The 20715-nt window shown below is 37.0% G+C and overlaps 1 protein-coding gene across 9 annotated transcripts in view; it reads left to right on the top strand.

The window, feature by feature from the left end:
- The first annotated feature begins 4365 nt into the window (after nt 1–4365).
- GOLGB1 (golgin B1) overlaps nt 4366–20715 on the top strand; it is a 72696-nt gene continuing 56346 nt past the window's right edge. For 8 of the 9 annotated variants that reach the window (XM_010970880.3, XM_010970879.3, XM_010970878.3 and 5 more), the window contains exons 1-4: nt 4366–4496; nt 19318–19412; nt 20164–20316; nt 20509–20661. In XM_010970880.3, coding sequence (XP_010969182.2) covers nt 19320–19412; nt 20164–20316; nt 20509–20661 — 399 coding nt within the window. In that variant the 5' untranslated portion in view covers nt 4366–4496; nt 19318–19319. Of the gene's footprint in view, nt 4497–4840; nt 5111–19317; nt 19413–20163; nt 20317–20508; nt 20662–20715 lie in introns of those variants that run through there. The other variant, XM_045507313.2, reaches the window with a different exon arrangement.

Below are 20715 nucleotides of genomic sequence, written 5' to 3'. Positions count from 1 at the left end.
CCTGCCTCAGCCATGCTTCCCACCCTATCTCCCCATTTGCACCTCAAGACATCTTCCTTCCCAACTAGCACCCCAAATGCTGTCAGCCAAACAGCACAAAAGAACAGCATGTTTGTTTCACCTCTTACCATGCACTAGTTTACTGCGAGAAATTTCCACAAACAGATGGAACCCTCCCTTCCTCAAGCCTACAAGTCTTTGAGATTGTGTAAGTAAAAGTCCTGTGGACCCACAGAAAGCAGAGGATGAAAGGAATAGAGAGAAAGGCTAGGGCTGCATTCTCTTTAAGGATCAGAAGAAAGGCCGTTGACTGCTGGTTAGACAAAATCTATTAATAACTTAGTTTAGGTTGAATAAACCTTCCTAAACAGCATGATTAGAACTCTATGAACTAGTAAATGCAGAAAATCTCCTAACTGTTAGAGGACTCTAGTAAAGATCAAGGAGAGTTTATTGAGCAGGACACACCTAGGACAGTTTAGAGAAATTTAGGAAGTCTGTAGACTTTCTCAAAATACCTGCTTTACATGCAAGTCATCAAATTTTTTATATCAGCAGTGGTGGGGTGACTTTGTTAATCTGGTGATGTTCTTGGCTTGGAATACTGATGAAGGTAGGCTTCAGTGATACAGTCCTTGAAAGTACCTATGAAGCATATCAGAGATGTCAGTTTGATATGTAACTTGGGTTCTAGTGGTCTCTGTGCTAGTATATTAAGTCTTTAAATATATTTGTATCCTGAGGAGCTTTTATAGTACTTGGGAGTTCTCCAAAAGAGGAGCCTAACAACACCCCCTAAGATGTATGATAAGAACATTCTTCAAATTGATGGACTATATAAGTCCCCTTCCCAAAGCTTGCTTAGAGGCCTGAGAGTTATTCTTAGATCTCAGATAAAAAATAAACCACATTAGTGCCTGACACAGTCTGTGCTTAGTATTTGCACAGAGTGAATGCTGAATAAGAGCTTTATGGTTATATCTCTTAAGAATTTTCTTCTCTTTGATTTCAGATTCCTCATGCCCTCGGCTCTTGGTAGCTCGGGATGAGAAAGTCACCATTTTCCCTGTATGACTTTTTCATATGTTGTAAATGCTCAATAATAATTCACATAGAAATAGTACCTGAGTTCTTGTGGCATGAATATTGCTTTTCCTCTACAAAATATCCTGGCTTCATCCCCTATAGAGAATAAGCCTCTTGTTTGAGCCATTCCCCACCCTTTGCCTACTGGGCTTCCAAGATTTTCTGCCTGGCTCCACATGCTCCATGAAGTACACAGAGCCTGCTGAGTCTGTTGGGTAAGACTCTTAAGTCAGAAAAGGCCTCAGTCAGTTCGCCTGGAGCCTGGGCTATTCCAGGCCTTTCAGTCAAACAGTGTTAGCATCTCTAGCCCCTGAAGACACAGTGAGAGTTTTAACAGGGGTCTCTTATTCACTTGTCAGAGGAGCAGCTCCTAGCAAGACCGTGGCTGGGAGACAACTCTTGCCATCTGCCAGGCAGGGATGCCTAGCCTCTTTAGCTCTCCTGTTCTCCCATATGCCAGGGTTCCTGCGTAGCTCAGCTCTTCCTTGAGTAAACTGCTGCTGCTTGAGAATGCTCAGCAAGAGCTAAGACAGGCACCAGGGCCTTAACATCAAGGTAGGAGCAGAAACTGACAAGTTTCTGTATCCCTCAGGCATCTCTGATGCCTCCTCTGAGAAGCCTAACATCTCCTCTGAGATGTCCTAACCAGGACATCTACTCACCCCACACTTACAGCCCTCTCAAGATACAATCTCCCATCCCTGCTCCCCATCCAAAGTTCATCCATCTGGAGGCAAGGAGACACCCACAGCTCCAGAGACAGAAGAGTTCCCCCAAATCCCAATCTCTTCCACCTTCAAAGATAAACTATATATAGGGAACTGTGGAGAGCAAAAACTGGAGCTGGGCTGGAAAATACACATCAAGGGCTGCTGTAAATACCAAGTTTTAAGGGGGACAAGAAGATGAAACAGAACTTATCAGGCCTGGTCTCAGTTTTCCTAAAGCCAGCTCAGTCTTTCCATGGGCCTAGTGCCTAATCAGGATTGCCAACATTCCCAGGAGGAAAGTCAGAACAAAAGTCCCAATTCCTGTAGAGAGCCTCCTCTGGCATCTGTTTCTAGGAGTCAATTGGTATGAAAGATGATCACCAACTGCGACATGAAGACAACTGGCCTGAAATCCACCCCATACCACACTTGCTTCCTTGGGGCACAGAACAAAGCCCAAATAATTCACAGAGCAGCAGTCCCTCTGTCTTCAGCATAAGTAGAGGAGACATTTACTGACACTGTATTCTGCAGGCAAGCCTTAGTCAAGAAATGAGCACAAAAGGGTGGACAAGTATTTTTGCCCTTCGAGAGGAGATACCCTCCTCACTACTGACTCACTACTTGTGAGGGCCAGGGATTTCAGAAGAACAATCTTTTCTTAGGCTTTGGGTATGGGGTATTTGGTGCACTCTGGATCCTTCCGGGATTTTTGCTGATGTAGGGGAACATAACTGATAAAGACCCAGACCTCTGATGGCAAGTACACACATATCCAGATCTTATAATTTAGACTCCTTCACCCCTAGGGAATCCTGATTCATGAGGATTTTATTTAATGACTATACTTAAATATAACCCAAAGACCAGCTACATGAGAGGTATGTACATCATCAGGGAGCAGTTTCAGCTATTGATGCAGTCAGCTGGGTGCCTCAGTCCTAAACAGTTGCAGTGGGTATTCAGCAACATTCCCTTGCTCACTGACCTCAGCTAGCATCTCTCAGAGAGCCTGCAGAAAAAGCTCTGCAAACCTTGGCTCATGTCAGGCCCTGGAAAGACTGCTCTGTACATTCCAAGTTTTAAGAAGTATAAGAGAATGAAGCATCAGGCTTGCTCTCAGTTTTTCTAAAATTGCAGTTCCCTGAACCCAGTATCCCCCTTCTATGATTATACTTTCCATAAGCATTTTTGTTATCTACCATGTTACAGCTGACTCTTGAACAATGTGGGGATTAGGGCCACTGTCTCTCTGCAATCGTAAATCCCAGAATAAATTATAGTCGGTTCTCCTGGTAGGTGTTTCTTTGTTATAGGTGGTTCTGTATTCCCAGGTTCAACCAGCCACAGGCCAGATGGTGTAGAACTATAGTATTTATTATTGAAAACAAATCACTGTATAAGTGGAACCCTGCAATTCATACCTGTGTTGTTCAATGGCCAACTGTATGTTACTAATCTTTATTTTCTCTCTCCTCACTAGATTATTAGTTTCAAAAGGGCAGGAATGTTTGTCTCTTGATCTCAGCTATAACTCTGGGTCCAAGAACAGTACACAGTAAGTACAGGGGACTATGATTTTTAGATGGGTAGTCAGCAAAGGCCTAACTGAGCTGATGTTTGAACTTCAAAGGATTATGTAAGCATTAGTGTGAGGATGCATATAGTGAGTGAGCAGCTCAGTGCCTTGCACACAGTATGACTCAAGAATAATTCAAAATACTATTCGTTGTCAAGAGAGTGCCTGAAATCACAGGACCTGACTACTTTTTCCCTTTTCCTTAGGGGCTTAAGGAGAGCATGCATATTTTCTGTGACTGTTACTGAAGCTTCTCACTGACTCCTATTCCAGGACCGGAGCCCTCCACTCTCACTCTCTGCTTAAGGGATAGTTCAAGCACCATTTTCTAAAAGGTATTTCCTAGTATTCACTATTCTCTCTCTCTCTCACTCATGTCCTTAGAAACATCTCTGATTCTTTCATATAGATGCCAGGTTCTAGTCCGAGTTTCATTAGTAAATCGCTGTTTGTCTTCGGGCGAGTCACTTTAATCTGATTCTCATTTGTTATCAGCAAAATGAAAAGATCATATTAGACGACCTACCTTCCTGGCTCTAATATTTTAAGACTCTAGAACAAAACCCACACCCTCACTCCCTTCTCACAGCTCATTCAACAATTCTTATGGTAGTTGGTTCCCGCTGTGCGGTGTCTCTGCAAAAGCCCAAGCCATAGTTCAGTCACCGCCAACCCTGCCGAGGAATTAAAAGAAATCGGCCGACCCACTTCACTTTGTAAACACCTGACCTTTCCTAGAACGCCCGCCCTTTCCCCGGGCATTTCCGGCTCTTCCCCACATTTTCTTCCGGAGCACTTGCTTGCGTCTGACCCCGCCCCCCTCCACTCTTTAGAGTCTATTGGCTGTTTCTTTGAGGAAGCGGAGCATTTCCTGACGTTGATTGGTTTCCGTTATTGTTGATGGGTTAGTTACAAACAAGGCGTGCCTGGTCTCCCTGGTAACGCTCTGCGGATAGTTCTGATTGGTCCATATTCCAATCCCATCTTCCGTCCCAGCTGCGAGTGGTTGAGTCCCTTGGCGGGGCGCGGCGGTGGTAGGTGTCGCCTACGGGATTCCCGAGCTGACGTGGCTTCAATTTGGGAGGGGGGTAGCTGGAGTCTCCGGCGACAGTCTCTTCCAGGTGAGTGGGGGACGCTCCCCAACTCCTCCCCTCCTTGAGTCTTGTAACGGTCACCGCTACTACAGGCCCCGCGGGGCTGCCAAAGCAGCTACACTCGGGTACCCTCCCCTCCCTCCTCTCCCGATTCAGTCCCGGATCCGGCCTTTCAGCCTGCCTCCCTTCACCTAGCAGGCCTACTTTTAATAGTCCACACGCCAGCTGGCCCCTCCGGAGGGCTTCGGCTGCCTCCGGGCACATATGCTTGGTCTGCCCCCTCTCTAGGACCTTTCTCCTCCAGGAGCGACGGAGAAAGGCGCTTGGGTCAGTCCTGTCCGCACGGCCTTGTTCCCTGAGCGGCCTGCTCAGGCCGACCTGTGTACGCAGCAGCTGACGTCGGAGAGAACCTGCCCGGCCCCTGCGCCCAAGCCCTAAACAAACTTAGTGTCGGGAAGGGGAGGCGGGACCCAAACAGATCGAAGGTCTTGAGGGCGCAGATCACGGAAATATTGGAGATATTAACGCAAACGAGGGCCTGTCGAACAATCCTACTAATGCGTTGCTGAAGAGATTGGAGAGATTCGGAGAGAGGGATGATCTTTGCTACCCTATCAACACTAAGATCCGAGGAGTCAGAGGTAGGCAGGCTGTAAGAGGAAAGGGAACCCTGAAGAGAGTTCTGGAGGAAAAAGAACTTGACATGGTGGTGTGGAGGATGTTAATTCTGCTGGAGCGGGAGTGTGAAGGAGAGGATAAACCCCTCGACAAATGAGGAATATGTTTGTCTGACTTATTTAAAGGGCTCCAGCTGGTCTGTAGGGGGAGGACAATTTGCGAGTGGGACAGGGATATTTAAAAGTCTCTGGATACGTACTTTCACTTTTGGAAATAGTTGGAAGCTTTCTGAGCTTGTAAAGAATCTCACAGTTCTATGCAAGATGGCAGTGGAGAACTCCCTACAGAAAGACCGGAGGCCTTTTCAGAAACATGAAATATTAAATCTGGATAGTCAGCATGATTATGAATGGTCAAAATGAGGAAATGTTCTTTGGAAAATGGCAGGATATGGTCATGGAATAGATATAGGAAAAGTTGAAGAGAATTCAAAAATTGCAGACATTGTACACTGTTTCACAGCTTTTATTTTTCATCTCTTGACCATGAAATGACTATTTAATGCTTTCCTTTTCACTGCATTAAGTTTGTTGGACTACATCAGTAGTTTCCAACTTTTTAAATTGCTTGCCCTATCAGTAAAACATTTTGAGCAACCATCTTCTAAGTACTGTATATTTAATTATGAATAATATATAAATAGCACTGTAAATGTGTTACTTATAAAATATACAAAAACATACATTTAAAAGGATGAAAAAAATTCTTGTCATTTCCTGGGACACTCCCAGCCCAATTTGGAGATCACATAAAGGTGTTTCCTTATTTTCTGAGAAGATGTTTGCGTCTCTGAGGATTCCAGATTAGGGGAATCGTTTTTTGTTTTTTTGTTTTGTTTTGTTTTGTTTTTTTTTTTTGAGGACCTCTATTCCTCTGGGATCCAGCCTCTCCTAAAAATAATCATCTTTTGGATATTATTCTTTTTTCCTTTTGCTTGAATCTTAAGTGTCTCTTTTTTCCCCTTTGCATTAGAAGATTAGTTAAAGGGATGTTGATTTTATTCTTGTTTATAAAAAATAAATCATTCATAAACTTCTCTAGCTTAACTACTATTATAAACTTGGGGGGACATATCTTACCACTGATCATTACATACTAGTCTATTGTTAGGAACCACTATATGAAAGGATGTTAGCTCTATAATACTGTATCTTTAATTAAGCCACTTTATTTTATTTTTTAATTTAATTTAATTTTTTAATATATATTTTTATTGAAGTATAGTCAGTTTACAGTGTTGTGTCAGTTTCTGGTGTACAGCATAATGCTTCAGTCATACATGAACATACAAATTCATTTTCATATTAATTAGCTATTTTAAAATTAGTGATATGTGCTTTTGGTAAAATTAAATTCAATGCAAAAGGATAAAACAAAAGTCTCTTTCTCTTCTATGTACTGACCCTTTTCCCCATTCCCTACTTCCCAGAAGTAAGCACTGTAAATAATTTGTTCTTAAGAAACTTTCTGATCATATTCAACCACATTCAACTGCTCCTTTTCTTTCTCACACAAGTTGAATTATAATATACCTGCTACTCTACACCTTTTGGTTTTTTTTGTGACTTTATACTTAAATTAGGGTTTTTTTTCCATATTCGTATGTATAAAATTCTCATTCTTTTAAAAGACTGGCAGCATTCCCTTCTAGAAATATCAAAATATAGTCAGCCTGTCCCCTATTGATGGACATTGAGATTGTTTTCAGTCATTAGCCATCACAAACACTGCTGAAGTGTCTGTCCATGTACATTTATCTTTGTGTCCTTGCATGAGCCTGTGTATGGTATAAACAGTATGGAGTTCTTTGGGGCCCTCCTACTCTGAGTCATCTCATTTTAGTCTGTGTACTGCTGGGGAAACAGTGCTTATATAACTGTAAGTATACATAAGTATATGAGTGCCCTTATGCCTCTAGCTCTGTTTTAAGCCCCAGTGAAGAATGCTGGGTGATGAAGGTACTCAGAAAATTGGTTATCTTCTGTATCTCTACCAGCTAAGAAGCTTTGTTGAGCTCTGGGTCTGGGAAAATTACTTAACCTGCCTATGCCTTAGTTTACTCACCTTAATACTGGGGATATTGATAGAATTCCTCCTTGGGGTTGTTTTAATAATAAAATGAGTAAAATGATGAGATTTGATCAGTTTGTAGTGCATGGTACTGTGTATATCAGTTATAGCTACTATTTACTTCTAAATTTGGTTAATGAAAACAGTTTTTTTATGGCATAAAAAATAGTTTTTCATTTTCTAATTGTAAAATTATAATGTTGCATATGCTTTTCCCAGCGATATAGCACCATTTCCTATCAGTTTCTCAAACTGGTTGAGAATCACTTAAAATTAACGAAAACTACTGAGACTCAACTAAATATGCATTAAATAAGTTTGAGGAGTGACCTGGAAATACAACCATTTCCTGTGTTGTTGTCTTTGTGGGAAAAATGTGATTTAAATTCCAAAGCAAATTGTGCGATTGCATGTAGACAAGCATGCGCTCACTGTCTTCAGTTACTTTTGTTGTCCTATGTGTTTGTACTAAGTTCTCTGTGGTTAGGGACATGCCTTGTATTTCTTTTCAGATTTTTGTGGCTCCCAGGATAATGCTCTACACCAAGTAAATATTTTGAGAATAATTATTGACAGCAGTGAAGACAGAAAATAAGACTCACTGAATTTTAAGTACTGCCTCAACACACAAGTGTCCAGATCTTGTGGCAGGGTTTGTAGAAGGTGTGGCCAGCACTGACTCTGAGGGATTGTTTTATTTGCCTAAATATTTTATGGAAGGGTGGATTTGGCATGAAGCTCTTTATTTTATTCTTTCCCCAAGTTGCTACTCATGACTCTGGTGCTTTATAAAACAGTAGCAAGAGCATTGCATGTCCAGCAGTAATAGATATTCCTTACATGAATTTATTACTATATATTTTCCCCTTTACTAATTTTTATATATACATCTGCCCATTTCTGTCCTACAGTGAGCCTATCAGAGAGGGAGATCCTTCCTTCTTCATTTAGCTTAAGCATGGCTGCTTAGTGGCTCTTTTGCCCTCAAGTTCCCAACCTCTGAGCTAACTTAAAGCACTTAACTGTGCCTGGGATGCCCTTCCCATTTACATTTCCTTGTTATTCCTTTAATGTCAACAGCTATAGAAATCACTCTTGCATCATTGGGTCATAATACTGGGCAATAGAATGCTCCTTGCTACTATTCTTTATTTTAAGGTGAGGAAACTGTAAAGTGACTTACCCAGTATAATACAACTTTTTTGTGTTGGAGACAGGACTGAAAACTCAGTTCCTGGCTCCCAATTTGGTGCTCTTTCCACTGTGCCATCTACTTTCTCATGGACCTCTCAGATTGTTGACTCAGTCTGTGAGAAATTCCTTTTACTTTGGCCTGAAATGGTCCTTCCCTGATACTGAACTTTCCTTTCTTCAAATATACAGATTTTTAAACAGTTATGTGAGAAAACCCATCTTCCATTGAAAGACCGTCTATCTTATTCAATAATGCTTATTTAGCTGAGGGACCTTGAAATGTCAGTTTCTCTGAGTATCAGTTTTATTCATCTATAAAATGGGGATGATGATAATACCTACCTTGCAGATTTTGTAAGGATTAGAGAGAAATGTATATAGAGTGTCTGATACATATTGCTCGGTAGTTGTTACCATTCATATTATCATTATCCTGTGTTCATCTGTATGTCCTTCATGTGCAGTAATTCATAGGATGCTGATGGAGACACACCCTTCTAGGGAGGATGCCTCCGAATCTTATGTGTGGTAATGGTGGATTGTTGGGGGCAGTTTTAGTTTGAAAAAACATTCAGGATTTTAATTTTATATTTGGAAAGTGATATCATATTTTCACGGTAGAAATTACGTATCCATCACAATCTTCTTGGTTAATGGTGACATGCAAAAGATTTGATCTAGAGCATACCACTCTGAGGTCTTTTCAGTTTCTGTTGCAGAACTTAGGACTCTTCACCTGTGTACTTTCCCACAGTCTGGGAATTGCACTTTCAGTGGGGCAGTTCAACGTATTCCTCTGTCTTCTCCATTTCCCGGAAATTGACAGCCAATCCAGAGGCTTCACCAGACTGATGGTCAGTCCCTTTGGCAAGACTATACAGGTGGTGGTGTTCCTTCATCAAGAGGCACAGGGTATCTGGTTTTGCTCTTTTTTGAGGATAGCAGCTGTGGCTGTTCAGTGTCTAGATTCATGAATTTATTAGGAGTTACAAAATATTACATGAGATACTCCAGTTCTACCATTTGTTTTCATTAGCTGGAATAATTTTACAAAATGTGTCCCCTAATCCACTATTTGCTTCCTAAATGGTTAAGTCCCGATAGAAAAGGCAATATAAATCCTTGTACTTACCTCGTTTTTTTATGATACTTAGTTCAGATGACCAGTTTATTATTATTATGAACCTGTGGATTTAAATATGTTTCGTAGATTTTTAATCTGTTGCAGTTTAGCTCATATTCTTATTAGAAACTCAGTTGTTCCTTTGGCTTGTAAGAACCGCTTCAGTTTGTCTCCTGGGTCCTTTGACATAGGCTATCTTTGATAGCTTCCTTGCTATTTTGTATGACAAGATTTTTCAGGCTCGTTTTATTCATTTCCTGGTTCAGAACTGGAATCAGCCATTTGTCTTAGAAGCCTTCCTATTTAAAAAAAATTTTTAAATGGGGAATAATATTTCAAGACCCTAATCTAGGTGCTAAAGATGTTTATTGCTTCTCAGTTTGTCATCGTTTTCAGCCTTTTCAGTGGACAGAGCTAGGAAAATATATTTACTAAGGTAAAATACTTCGTAGGTTCATATTGATATTTTTGATTCAAATTCAAGGTTTTTATTTTGGGTTTCATAATTTCATCTGTATTATATGTGTATCTCCTTTTTCATAATGAAAATATGGTAGAATTACTATGCTCGTAATTACTCACTTTAATTCCACATGACACATAAAATAGTCCAGGAGTAATAACACTGTTGATAACCACTACTAATTTTGGTTGTTAGAAACAATTTCTTAAGTTTTTTTTTACATACACTATTCACATTTTCCTCAGTTCTGTTTATTGGAGCTGTATATATTGTCAGTGCATATAATCATTAAATAAATACTCTACTCTCTCTATCCCGGTCCTAGTCCTATGAGTAACATGTTTAATGCTCACTACTAGATCTTATGATGATGTTTCTTCAGTCATTTTGGTTGTTTCAAGCTTTCTCTCTAATAGATGCCTTAGGAAAGGCTCCTAGGAAATTTTTTTCATGAATTTTCTTGCAAGTTTATAACATTCTGTCTGTGCTCTTTATATCTGAAGGTCACTTTTGCTGGAAATAGAATCCTTGGCTCACATTTTCTTTTTTTAAATATCTCAAATCTATAAGTCCATTTTTTCTGGCAAGCATTTGCTGTTGAAAAGTCTGATTATAGTCTTTTTTGTCTTTTTTTAAACTTACAAGTCATAATATTTTGGCCTAAATCTCAAAGAATTTTTTTAAGTCCATTAATTTTACTAGAATGCCTTATTGGTCATTCTGGGTTGGTATTTTCAGATACATGGTGGCCCTTTCAGTGTGTAACTGAAAATCTTTTAAAATTCAGATAAGTTCTCTTGGATTTTGTTTTTTTGTGTGTATTCTGTATCTTTGCTTTGGTTGTCTTTTTCAGGGAATCTGATTATCCTCATTGCTTATCTTCAACATTTATCACTTTCTCTTGATTCCTTTTTTACTGTCTATTTTTTGAATTTTTTTAAAATAAACAATTGTGAGTAATTTTAAATTTATTAGAAGATATGCAAAGATAGTTAAGAGTTCAGTAAGCCCCTTACCCAGTATTCTCTAATGTTTACATGTTACAATTGCAAAGTGCATTAATCAAATTTAAGAAACCAACACTGACATGTTACTATTAACTAAACTCCATACTTTGTTTGGATTTCACTTATTTCTCCATTGATGTCCTTTTTCTGTTCTGGGATACTATCATAAGATATCACATTTAGTTCAATTCTTTTTCTTTTTAAAAACTGAGATAATTGTAAATTCACTTGTAGATTCAATTACAGATTTTATAGAATTGTAATAAATAATACAGAGAGATCCTTTTTGTGCATTTTGTTCAGTTTCCTTCAGTGGTAACACTTTACAAAACTGTTGTATAATATCACAACCAGGATACTGACATTAGTACATTCCCCAGTTTTATTTGTATATGTATGTGTTAAGTTCTATACAGTTTTATTACCTGTGAAGGTTCTTGTGTCCACCACCACAGTTAATGTTTTGAACGTTTCCAACACCACAGAATACCTTGTGTTGCTGTTTTATAGCTACAACCACCTCCTACTTTCCCACCTCCAATTCCTCCCTAAGCACTGGTAACCACTAATTTGTCCTCCATTTCTAAAATTTTGTCATTTCAAAATATTATACAAGCATGGAATTATATAGCATGTAACCTTTTGGAATTGGCTTTTGTTTTTTCATTCAGCATAATTTCCTGGAGATTCATCTAAATTGTTGGGTGTATCAGTAGTTTGTTTCTTTTTATTGCTGAGTAGTATGCCATGGTATGTATGTAGGTACAGGCATACCTTAGAGAGATTGTGGGTTCAGTTTCAGACCACCACAATAAAGCTAATATTGCAATAAAATGAGTCACACAAATTTTTTGGTTTCCCAGTACATATAAAGTTATGTTTACACTATACTGTAGTCTTTTAAGTTGAAATAGCATTATGTCTAAAAAATGTATGTACCTTAATTAAAGAATGCTTTGTTGCTAAAAATGCTATCTGAACATTCAGCCATAATCTGTTTGCTGGTGTAGGGTCATGCCTTGTTGTTGGTGGCTGCTGACTGATCAGAGTGGTGGTTGCTGGAAGTTGGGGTGGCTGTGGCAATTTTAAAAAATTAAGACAAAAATGAAGTTTGCTGCATTGATTGACTCTTCCTTTCATGAACAATTTCTCTGTGGCATGCAGTGTTGTTTGATAGCATTTTACCTACAGTAGAATTTCTTTGAAAATTAGAGTCAGTCCTCTAAAATCCTGCTACTGCTTTATCAACTAAGTTTATGTAATATTCTAAATGGTTTGCTGTCATTTCAGCAATCTTCATAGCATTTTACCAGGAGCAGATTCCATCTCAAGACACCACTTTCTTTGATCATCCTCACCTGTTCAAGATTTATCCTGAGATTTCCCCAATTCAGTCACATCATCAGACTCTGGTTTTAGTTCTAGTTCTCTTGCTATTTCCACCCATCTGCAGTTACTTCTTCCACTGAAGTCTTGAACCCCTCCAAGTCATCCATGAGAATTGGAGTCGTCTTCTCCCAAACTCCTTTTAATGTTAATCTTTACCTCTTTTCATGAAGCATGAATATTTTTAATGGAATCTAGAATGGTGAATCCTGTCCAGAAGGTTTTCAATTTACTTTGCCCAGATCTATCAGAAGAATCTTTGATAGCTGTAGCCTTATGAAACATATTTCTTAAATACTAAGACTCGAGAGTTGGGATTACTCCTTGGTCCATGGAGTGCAGAATGGATATTTTGTTAGCAGGCATGAAAACAACTTTAATTTCATTGTACATCTCCATCAGAGCTCTTGAATAACCAGGTGCATTGTCAGTGAGCAGCAATAATTTGAAAGGGATCTTTTTTTCTGACCAGTAGGTCTCAACACTGGGCTTACTCAGTAAACCATGTTGTAAATAGATGTACTTTGTTGTTCCATTTATAGAGCACAGAGAGAGTAGATTTTACATAATTCTTAAGAGCCCTAGGATTTTCAGATGGTAAATGAGCATTGGCTTTAACTTAAAGTCTTCAGCTGTATTAGCCTCTAACCAGAGAGTCAGACTGTCCTTTGAATTTTGAAGCCAGGCATTAACCTCTCTCTAGCTGTGAAACTCCTAGATGGCATCATTTTCCAATAGAAGGCTATTTTGTCTGTGTTGAAAATCTGTTGTTTAGCATAGCCAGCTTCATTAATTATCTTTACTAGATCTGGATAACTTGCAGCAGCTTCTACATCAGCATTTGCTGCTTTACCTTGTATTTTTATGTTTTAGAGACAGCTTCTTCCCTTCAGTCTCATGAATTAAATTCTGCAACCTTCAAACTTTTCTTCTGCAGCTTCCTCATCTCTCTAAGCTTTCATAGCATTGACGAGAGTTAGGGCCTTTGTCTGGATTAGGCTTTGGTTTAAGGGAATGTTATGACTGATTTAATCTTGTATTCAGACCACTAAAACTTTCTGCATAACAGCAGAACAGTAGTAACATCAAAGATCACTGATCACAGATGACCATAACAAAGAACAGAGAATAGTGAAAAAGTTTGAAATATTGTGAGAATTATCAAAATGTGACAGACATGACATGAACAAACACTTTAGGAAAAATGATGCCAGTAGACTGGCTCGACACAGGGTTGCCACAGACCTTTAATTTGTGAAAAATGCAGTATCTGTGGAGCACAATACAGCAAAGCTCAATAAAACAAGTTATGCCTGTACCATAGTTAAATTAGCCATTTACTTGTTGAAGGATATCCTTACTGATTCCAGTTTTGGGCTCTTAAAAATCAAGCTGCTGAGAACATTCATGTACAGGTTTTTGTGTGAATTTAAGTTTTCACTGCTCTGAGATAAATGCTTAGGGGTAAAATTACTGAGTCATAAAGTAGTTGCATGTTTAGTTTATGGTTAATTTCTTTTTGATTTTTAAAGTTATCCTTTATTTCAACATTCTTTTTTTTTCTTAAGGCATGCTTTGTTTTGATTATTCATACACTTATTCCTTTCAGTTTCATCTTCATTTCCAAAATGAATTTTTAAAATTTTAAATTATTTCTTGTTTCTGCTTCATTTCTGGGTTTTTCTATTTTTGATGAGGCATAATTGATAAACTTATTTGTTTTAATTCATATGAGATATCATCATATATATCTGTGTGTTCAGCAAAGTTTGCATCATAGAAAATGGTGAGAGTATCAAAGTTCAATTTTTCTTTTGTAAAAGTAAATATGATACATATCTCTGTCATATATCTACTGTTTGTGTTCTGCTGTACAGTTAGGTGCTCTAAATACATTTAGCAATTATTAATTTTTGGTAAGTAAGTGTTAATATTGAAAGTAGATATCATTTTTAAGCTTTTTGATGTATAATTAATAAAAATATATATTTAAGGTGTATGTGATATGTTGATATACAATACATTGTTAAATGATTATTACAGTCAAGCTAATTAATATATTTATCACCTTACATGGTTACCTTTTTTGCATGTGTGTGGTAAGAACATTTAAGATCTACTCTGTTAGCAAACTTCAAATATACAGTACAGTATTACTGTCTGTAGTCACCATGATGAACATTAGATTCTCAGAACTTACTCATCTGGCATAATTGAAATTTTGTACCTTTTGACAAACATCTCCCCTGTACCTGCTGGCTACCACTATTCAACTCTCTGCTTCCTTGCGTTTGACTATTTTAGATTCCATATATAGGTAAGATCAGGCAGTATTTGTCTTTCTGTATCTGGCTTATTTCACTCAGCATAATGTCCTCCAGATTCATCCATGTTTTTGCAAATGACAGGATTTCCTTATTTTGGGGGAGGGCAGTGAATAATATTCCATTGTGTGTATCTACCACATTTTCTTTATCCATTCACCTGTTAATAGACACAGGTTGATTCTGTATTTTAACTATTGTGAATAATGCTGCAATAACCATAGGAGTACACATATTTCTTCAAGATATTAATTTCGTTTCTTTTGGATATATATACCTAGAAGTGGAATTGCTGGTTCAGATGGTTGTTCTATCTTTAGTTTTTTGAGGAACCTCCCGACTGTTTTCCAAAATAACTGTACCAATTTACATTCACACCAGCAGTGTTCAAGGGTTTCTTTTTCTCCACATCCTGGCCAACACTTATTATCTTTTGTCTTTTGGATAATAGCCTTTCTATTAGTGATGTGAGGTGATACTGTGATTTTTGTTTGCATTCCCTTGATGATTAGTGATGTTGAGCATTTATCGTATACCTGTTGGCCATTTGTATGTCTTCTTTTGAGAAGTGTCTATGTAAATCCTTTGTTTTCCCATTTAAAATTCGGGTTATTTGTTTTCTTGCTGTTGAGTTGTTTGAGTTCCATTATATTTTGGATATTAATACTGTATCAGATGTGCGGTTTCCAAATATTTTCTTCCATTCCATAGGTTATCTCTTCATTCTATTCATTGTTTCCTTTTCTGTACAGTAGCTTTTTAGTTTGGTGGAATATCATTTTTCATTTTTGCTTTTTTATCTGTACTTTTGGAGTCATATCTAAGAAATAATTGCCCAGATCAATGTCAAGAAGCCTTTTTTCTGTTTTTTCTTCTACTAGTTTTACAGTTGCATGTTTTAAGTCTTTAACCCTTTTGGAGTTGATTTTTGTATATGGGGTGAGATAAGAGTCCAGTTTCATTCTTCTGCATGTGGATATCCAGTTTTCCCAATACCATTTATTGAAGAAACTGTCCTTTACCTGTTGTGTGCTCCTGGCACCTTTTTTAATGATCAGTTGATAGTAAATGTGTTAATTTATTTCAGGGCTCTTTATTCTGTTCCATTGGCCTGTATGTCTGTTTTTATGCCAATACCATACTGTTTTGATTACTATAGCTTTGTAGTATATTTTGAAATCAAGTAGCGTGATACCTCCAGCTTCATTCTTGCTCAAGATTGCTTTGGCTATTCATGGTCTTTTGTAGTTCCACATGATTTTAGGATTTTTTTCCCTCTTTCTGTGAAAAAGGGTAATGGAGTTTTGATAAGGATTGCATTGACTCTGTACACTGCTTTGAATGTTATGTACATTTTAACAATATTAATTCTTCCAATCTATGAACACAGGATATCTCTCCATTTATTTGTGTCTTCTTTAATTTCTTTCAATGTTTTATAGTTTTCAGTGTACAAATGTTTCACATCTTTTTAAATTTATTTGTAAGTACTTTATTATTATTTTTGATGCTATATAAATAGGGTTGTTTTCTTAATTTATTTTTTTGACTAGCTCATTGTTAGTATATAAAAACACAGTAATTTTTGCATATTGATTTCGTATCTTGCAACTTTACCGAATTCATTTGTATTAACAGCTTTTGTGTGTGTGAATTCTTTAGCATTTTCTATATGGAAGATTATGTCTTCTGCAAACAGAGATAGTTTTATTATTTCTTTCTGATTTGGATGCCTATTATTTATTTTCTTGTGTAATTGCTGTGGCTAGGAATTCTAGCACTATATTGAATAGAAGTAGTGAGAATGGGCATCCTTGTCTTGTTTCTGATCTTGGAGCAGAAGCTTCTAGCTTTTTGCCATTGAGTGTGATGTGTATATAACCTTATTATGTTGAGGTGCACTCCTTCTGTACCTAATTTGTTGAGAGTTTTTATCATGAAGGATTTTGGATTTTGTCAGATGCTTTTTCTGCATCTATTCAGATGATTTTATGATATTTATCTTTCATTCTGTTGATATGGTATATCACATTGGTTTGTAGATGTGTTCCCTCCTCTTCAATTTTTGGGAAAGAGTTTGAGAAAAATTGGCATTAATTCTTCTTTAAACATGTAGTAGAATTCACCAGCGAAACCATCAAGTTCTGGATGTTTCAGTCTCCTTACTTGTTTTTGTTCTGTTGAGATTTTCTGTTTCTTCACAATTGAGTTGTGATAGGTTATATATATCTAGGAATTTATCTGTTTCTTCCAGGTTGTCCAATTTGTTGGCATATAATTGTTTATCATAGTCCCTTATGATCCTTTGTATTTCTGTGGTATCAGTTTTAATGTCTTTTCTTTCACTTATACTTTTATTTGAATCTTCTCCCTTTTTTTCTTAGTTGATATAACTGAATTTGTCAATTTTGTTTATCTCTTCAGAAAACCAGTTAGTTTCATTGAAAAATGAAACTTAGTTTTATTAATCTTTTCTATTGTTTTTGTACTCTTCAGTTCATTTATTTCTGTATTGATCCTGGTTATTTCCTTCCTTCTGCTAACTTTCAGCTTAGTTTGTTCTTTTTCTAATTCCTTAAGGTGTAAAATTAGGTTATTTATTCAAGGTATTTGTTTTTTCTAAATGCAGGAGTTTATTGCCGTAAGCTTCCCTCTTAGAACTTACATTTTTGCTGCATCCCAGGAGTTTTGGTTTGTCATGTTTTTATTTTCATTTATCTCAGGATAATTTTTTATTTTCCTTTTGATTTTTTCTTTATCCCATTGGTGGTACAGAAGTGTGTTGTTTAATTTCCACATGTTTGTGAATTTTCCACTTTTCCTCTTGTTACTGATTTCTAATTTCATACCATTGTGATCAGAAGTGATAAAAAAAATCTGAAGATAAAGTGATTCTGTTTGATAAGTTAGGTTCTGTTATGACTTTTTGATTAGTGCAAATTTCTGTGCCTAATAATGGCTCTTTAGTTGTAGTGTTCATTTCCTTCATTAATAGTTACTATAGAAAATTGAATCTCTAGAGTTGAAAGTCTAAAGAGTCTTTGTCCTGGTGAATTATGATTTTTATTAACTGACTGTTGTTATGCATCTCATAGCTTGAATGAGTGATTATGATGTCCCTATGTACTTACATATGACCCTGTGTTGCCCTTAGAGTAGTTATATGTGTAGTTGTATATGGTCCTATGTTGCCCTCCTAGTTGTGGTTCTCTTTTTTCTTTCCCGTTTCATACATCTTTTCCAAATGCTATATATACTGCTTATCCAATTAACATGTTGTAGAAACAGAAGTCTTGCCATTTCTTTCTTAATGAAGGACCATGGCTGCCCTAAACACTATTACTACCGTGAGTAGAAGAAAACTATAGCAGAGACTAGTTTTATTGAAGTGCTTATTTTGTACAACAGCTTTTGCATTTCTCCCTGCTGAGGGTTTTAAAAGCTTGATAGTATTTTGTCACTATGCATATGATTTAGCATAATCACCTGTCTAATGCTATGCACAGTCTAATTTATTTTGATTTTTCATATGAAAACATTACAGTTTTCACTTTCAAAGGGTTTATGGACTGGCTGGTGACACCGGTCTGAATGAATGAATGATTAAATAAAGACAGGGAACGAAGGAAGGAAGGAACGAAGGAAGGAAGGAAAGAAAAAAAGAGGCAAAGGATGTGTATATGGGGGTTTATTTCTTCTTGAGTGAGTTTTGGTGGCTTGTATCTTTCAAGGAATTGGCCCATTTCATCTATGTTGATGAATTTATGAGCAAGAGTTGTTTGTGATGTTACTGTATTACCTTTTTATGTATGTTAGGTCAGTAGTAGTGTCTTCTCTTTCTTATCTGGTGTTGATATTTTGTATCTTTTCTCTTTTTTTGTTGGTCATCCTGACTGAGCTTTATACATTTTATTCATCTTTTCAAAGAACCAACTTTTGGTTTTATTGATTTTCTCTTTTTTTCTATTTCCAATTTTATTAATTTTTGCTCTAGTACTTTCTTTTTTCTGCTTATATTTGTTTTAATTTGCTCTTCTTTTTCCAATTCCCTATAGAAGCATAGGTTGCTGATTTCAGTCCTCCTTCCTTTTTTTTCCTGTAGTATATGCATTTAATGCTATACACTTTGAGCAAGGATTACATTTAAATTTTAGTGAAACCACATAGAATGGGGTTCATGGACACATAAAAGAAAAAATTTTTTGAATCCTGGGTGTATTTGACAATGTAGAAGAAAGTAATAGTCTGGCAGGGGAAGGAATAGTTAGATGTCCATGTTTGTAAATGAAATTATGATGATAGAAAAAGCATTAAAGATAACCTTAAGGTGTATTATTTTCCACTAAACAATTATGTATTTGTATTTCATTTAAAAAATATTAGTGATGGTGAGTAAAATCTCTCTGCAATTGCCACTGAAAAGAACAGAGTGTGATTACACTGTATATACTCAAATGCCTTTTTAAAGACATCACCATGCTGGAGTCTGTGTTGAATATATATTACCTGCACAGTTTTCTTATTTCACTTAGACATAATACAGTTACCATCATAGGAGAAGCCTACGTCCATTTTACTGATTCTTATGTTTTCTTTCCTGCAGAAATGCTGAGCCGATTGTCAGGATTAGCTAATGTTGTTTTGCATGAATTATCAGGAGATGATACTGATGAGAATATGAAGGCTTCCTTAGAACCTGTGAGTAGCTCTGTTCTGAATTAAGCTGATGAGACATATATTCCATGTTCTTCTGAGGACAAAAATGTAAGATAGAAGGATATAGGCAGCTTCCCTTGTGCTAAGTGGAAGAGAAGATTATGAAAAACATGGAGACTTTATAAATGATCCTTTTCCTCCAAGTCTGTAGCCTGTGAGCCACAGTGAGGGGAATCAAGTTCTGGATGAGGTTAGAAAGATTGTTCTCGTTTGTCCCCTTGTTTAGTGCTAGATTGTTTTAACTCCTCCAGTATGTATTCCTGTTCCACAGGAAAGGTTTGAAATGACAAATGGTGGAACTGGAACACCTTTTGGGTTTGAGAATATCTGTTTGTATTGTATTTTCTGAGGGCCACATAGGGATCAAAAGAAGTCGTTTTGCTTTCTGAAAAGACAAGCAGTATTGCCTGTTAAATTTTAAATTTTGGCTCTTCCACTTAATGGTTTGTGATCTTTGCTTCCCTTTATTTTTATCTTTGGTGAAATTACTATAATAAGATTATAAATGAGATAATGTTTATAAAATGGTTAACATTTACAAAATATGTAATATATTGCTATGATAGTATGTTCTAGATAATAATAATTATTGGGTAATAATTATTATTGGAAAGATTTCATAAGTAAGGATATGAATTGAGCAAGAGATAAGATGAAGCTGGAATGAAGGAACTCCTGTTGGATGCTAATACCTTTTCCCTCATGCACTGGCAACTTTTTGTCTAAATACTAGGAATTACCCCAAGAACCTGACATGGAATTTAATGATAGAACACAGGAGGATGTTCTGGAGCGCCTGGCTTATGCAGAGCAGTTGGTGGTGGAACTAAAAGAAATCATCAGAGAGAAGGATGCTCAACTGCAGCAGAAGGATGAAGTTCTACAGGTATCATTGTTTTTGTCCTTTCTTGCCAAATATTTGATGAAAGACAGATGTAACAGTCACTTAGATTATTAGAGAATCTGATTCTTATTTCCCTAATGCTGTAGGATGATGTCTACTGAGAATACCTTTTGTTATATGCTAGATAACTGATGAATAAACATTTGTTTATTTACCATCATTGTTCTCTGACAGGAAGAAAGAAAAGCTGCTGATAACAAAATAAAAAAACTAAAACTTCATGCTAAGGCCAAGTTAACTTCTTTGAATAAACACATAGAAGAGATGAAGGCACAAGGAGGGACTGTTCTGTCTGCAGAACCTCAGTCAGAGGAGCAACTCTCCAAGGTATGGTGATTGGGTATAATACATATTTTCTGAGTAGGAAAAGCCTCCCATATG

The sequence above is a fragment of the Camelus bactrianus genome, chromosome 1 (genome assembly GCF_048773025.1).
Source record: "Camelus bactrianus isolate YW-2024 breed Bactrian camel chromosome 1, ASM4877302v1, whole genome shotgun sequence".
In the NCBI taxonomy this organism is placed as follows: Eukaryota; Metazoa; Chordata; class Mammalia; order Artiodactyla; family Camelidae; genus Camelus; species Camelus bactrianus.
Note: the sequence above shows the minus strand (reverse complement) of the source record. Positions and strands in the feature narration are given on the sequence as shown.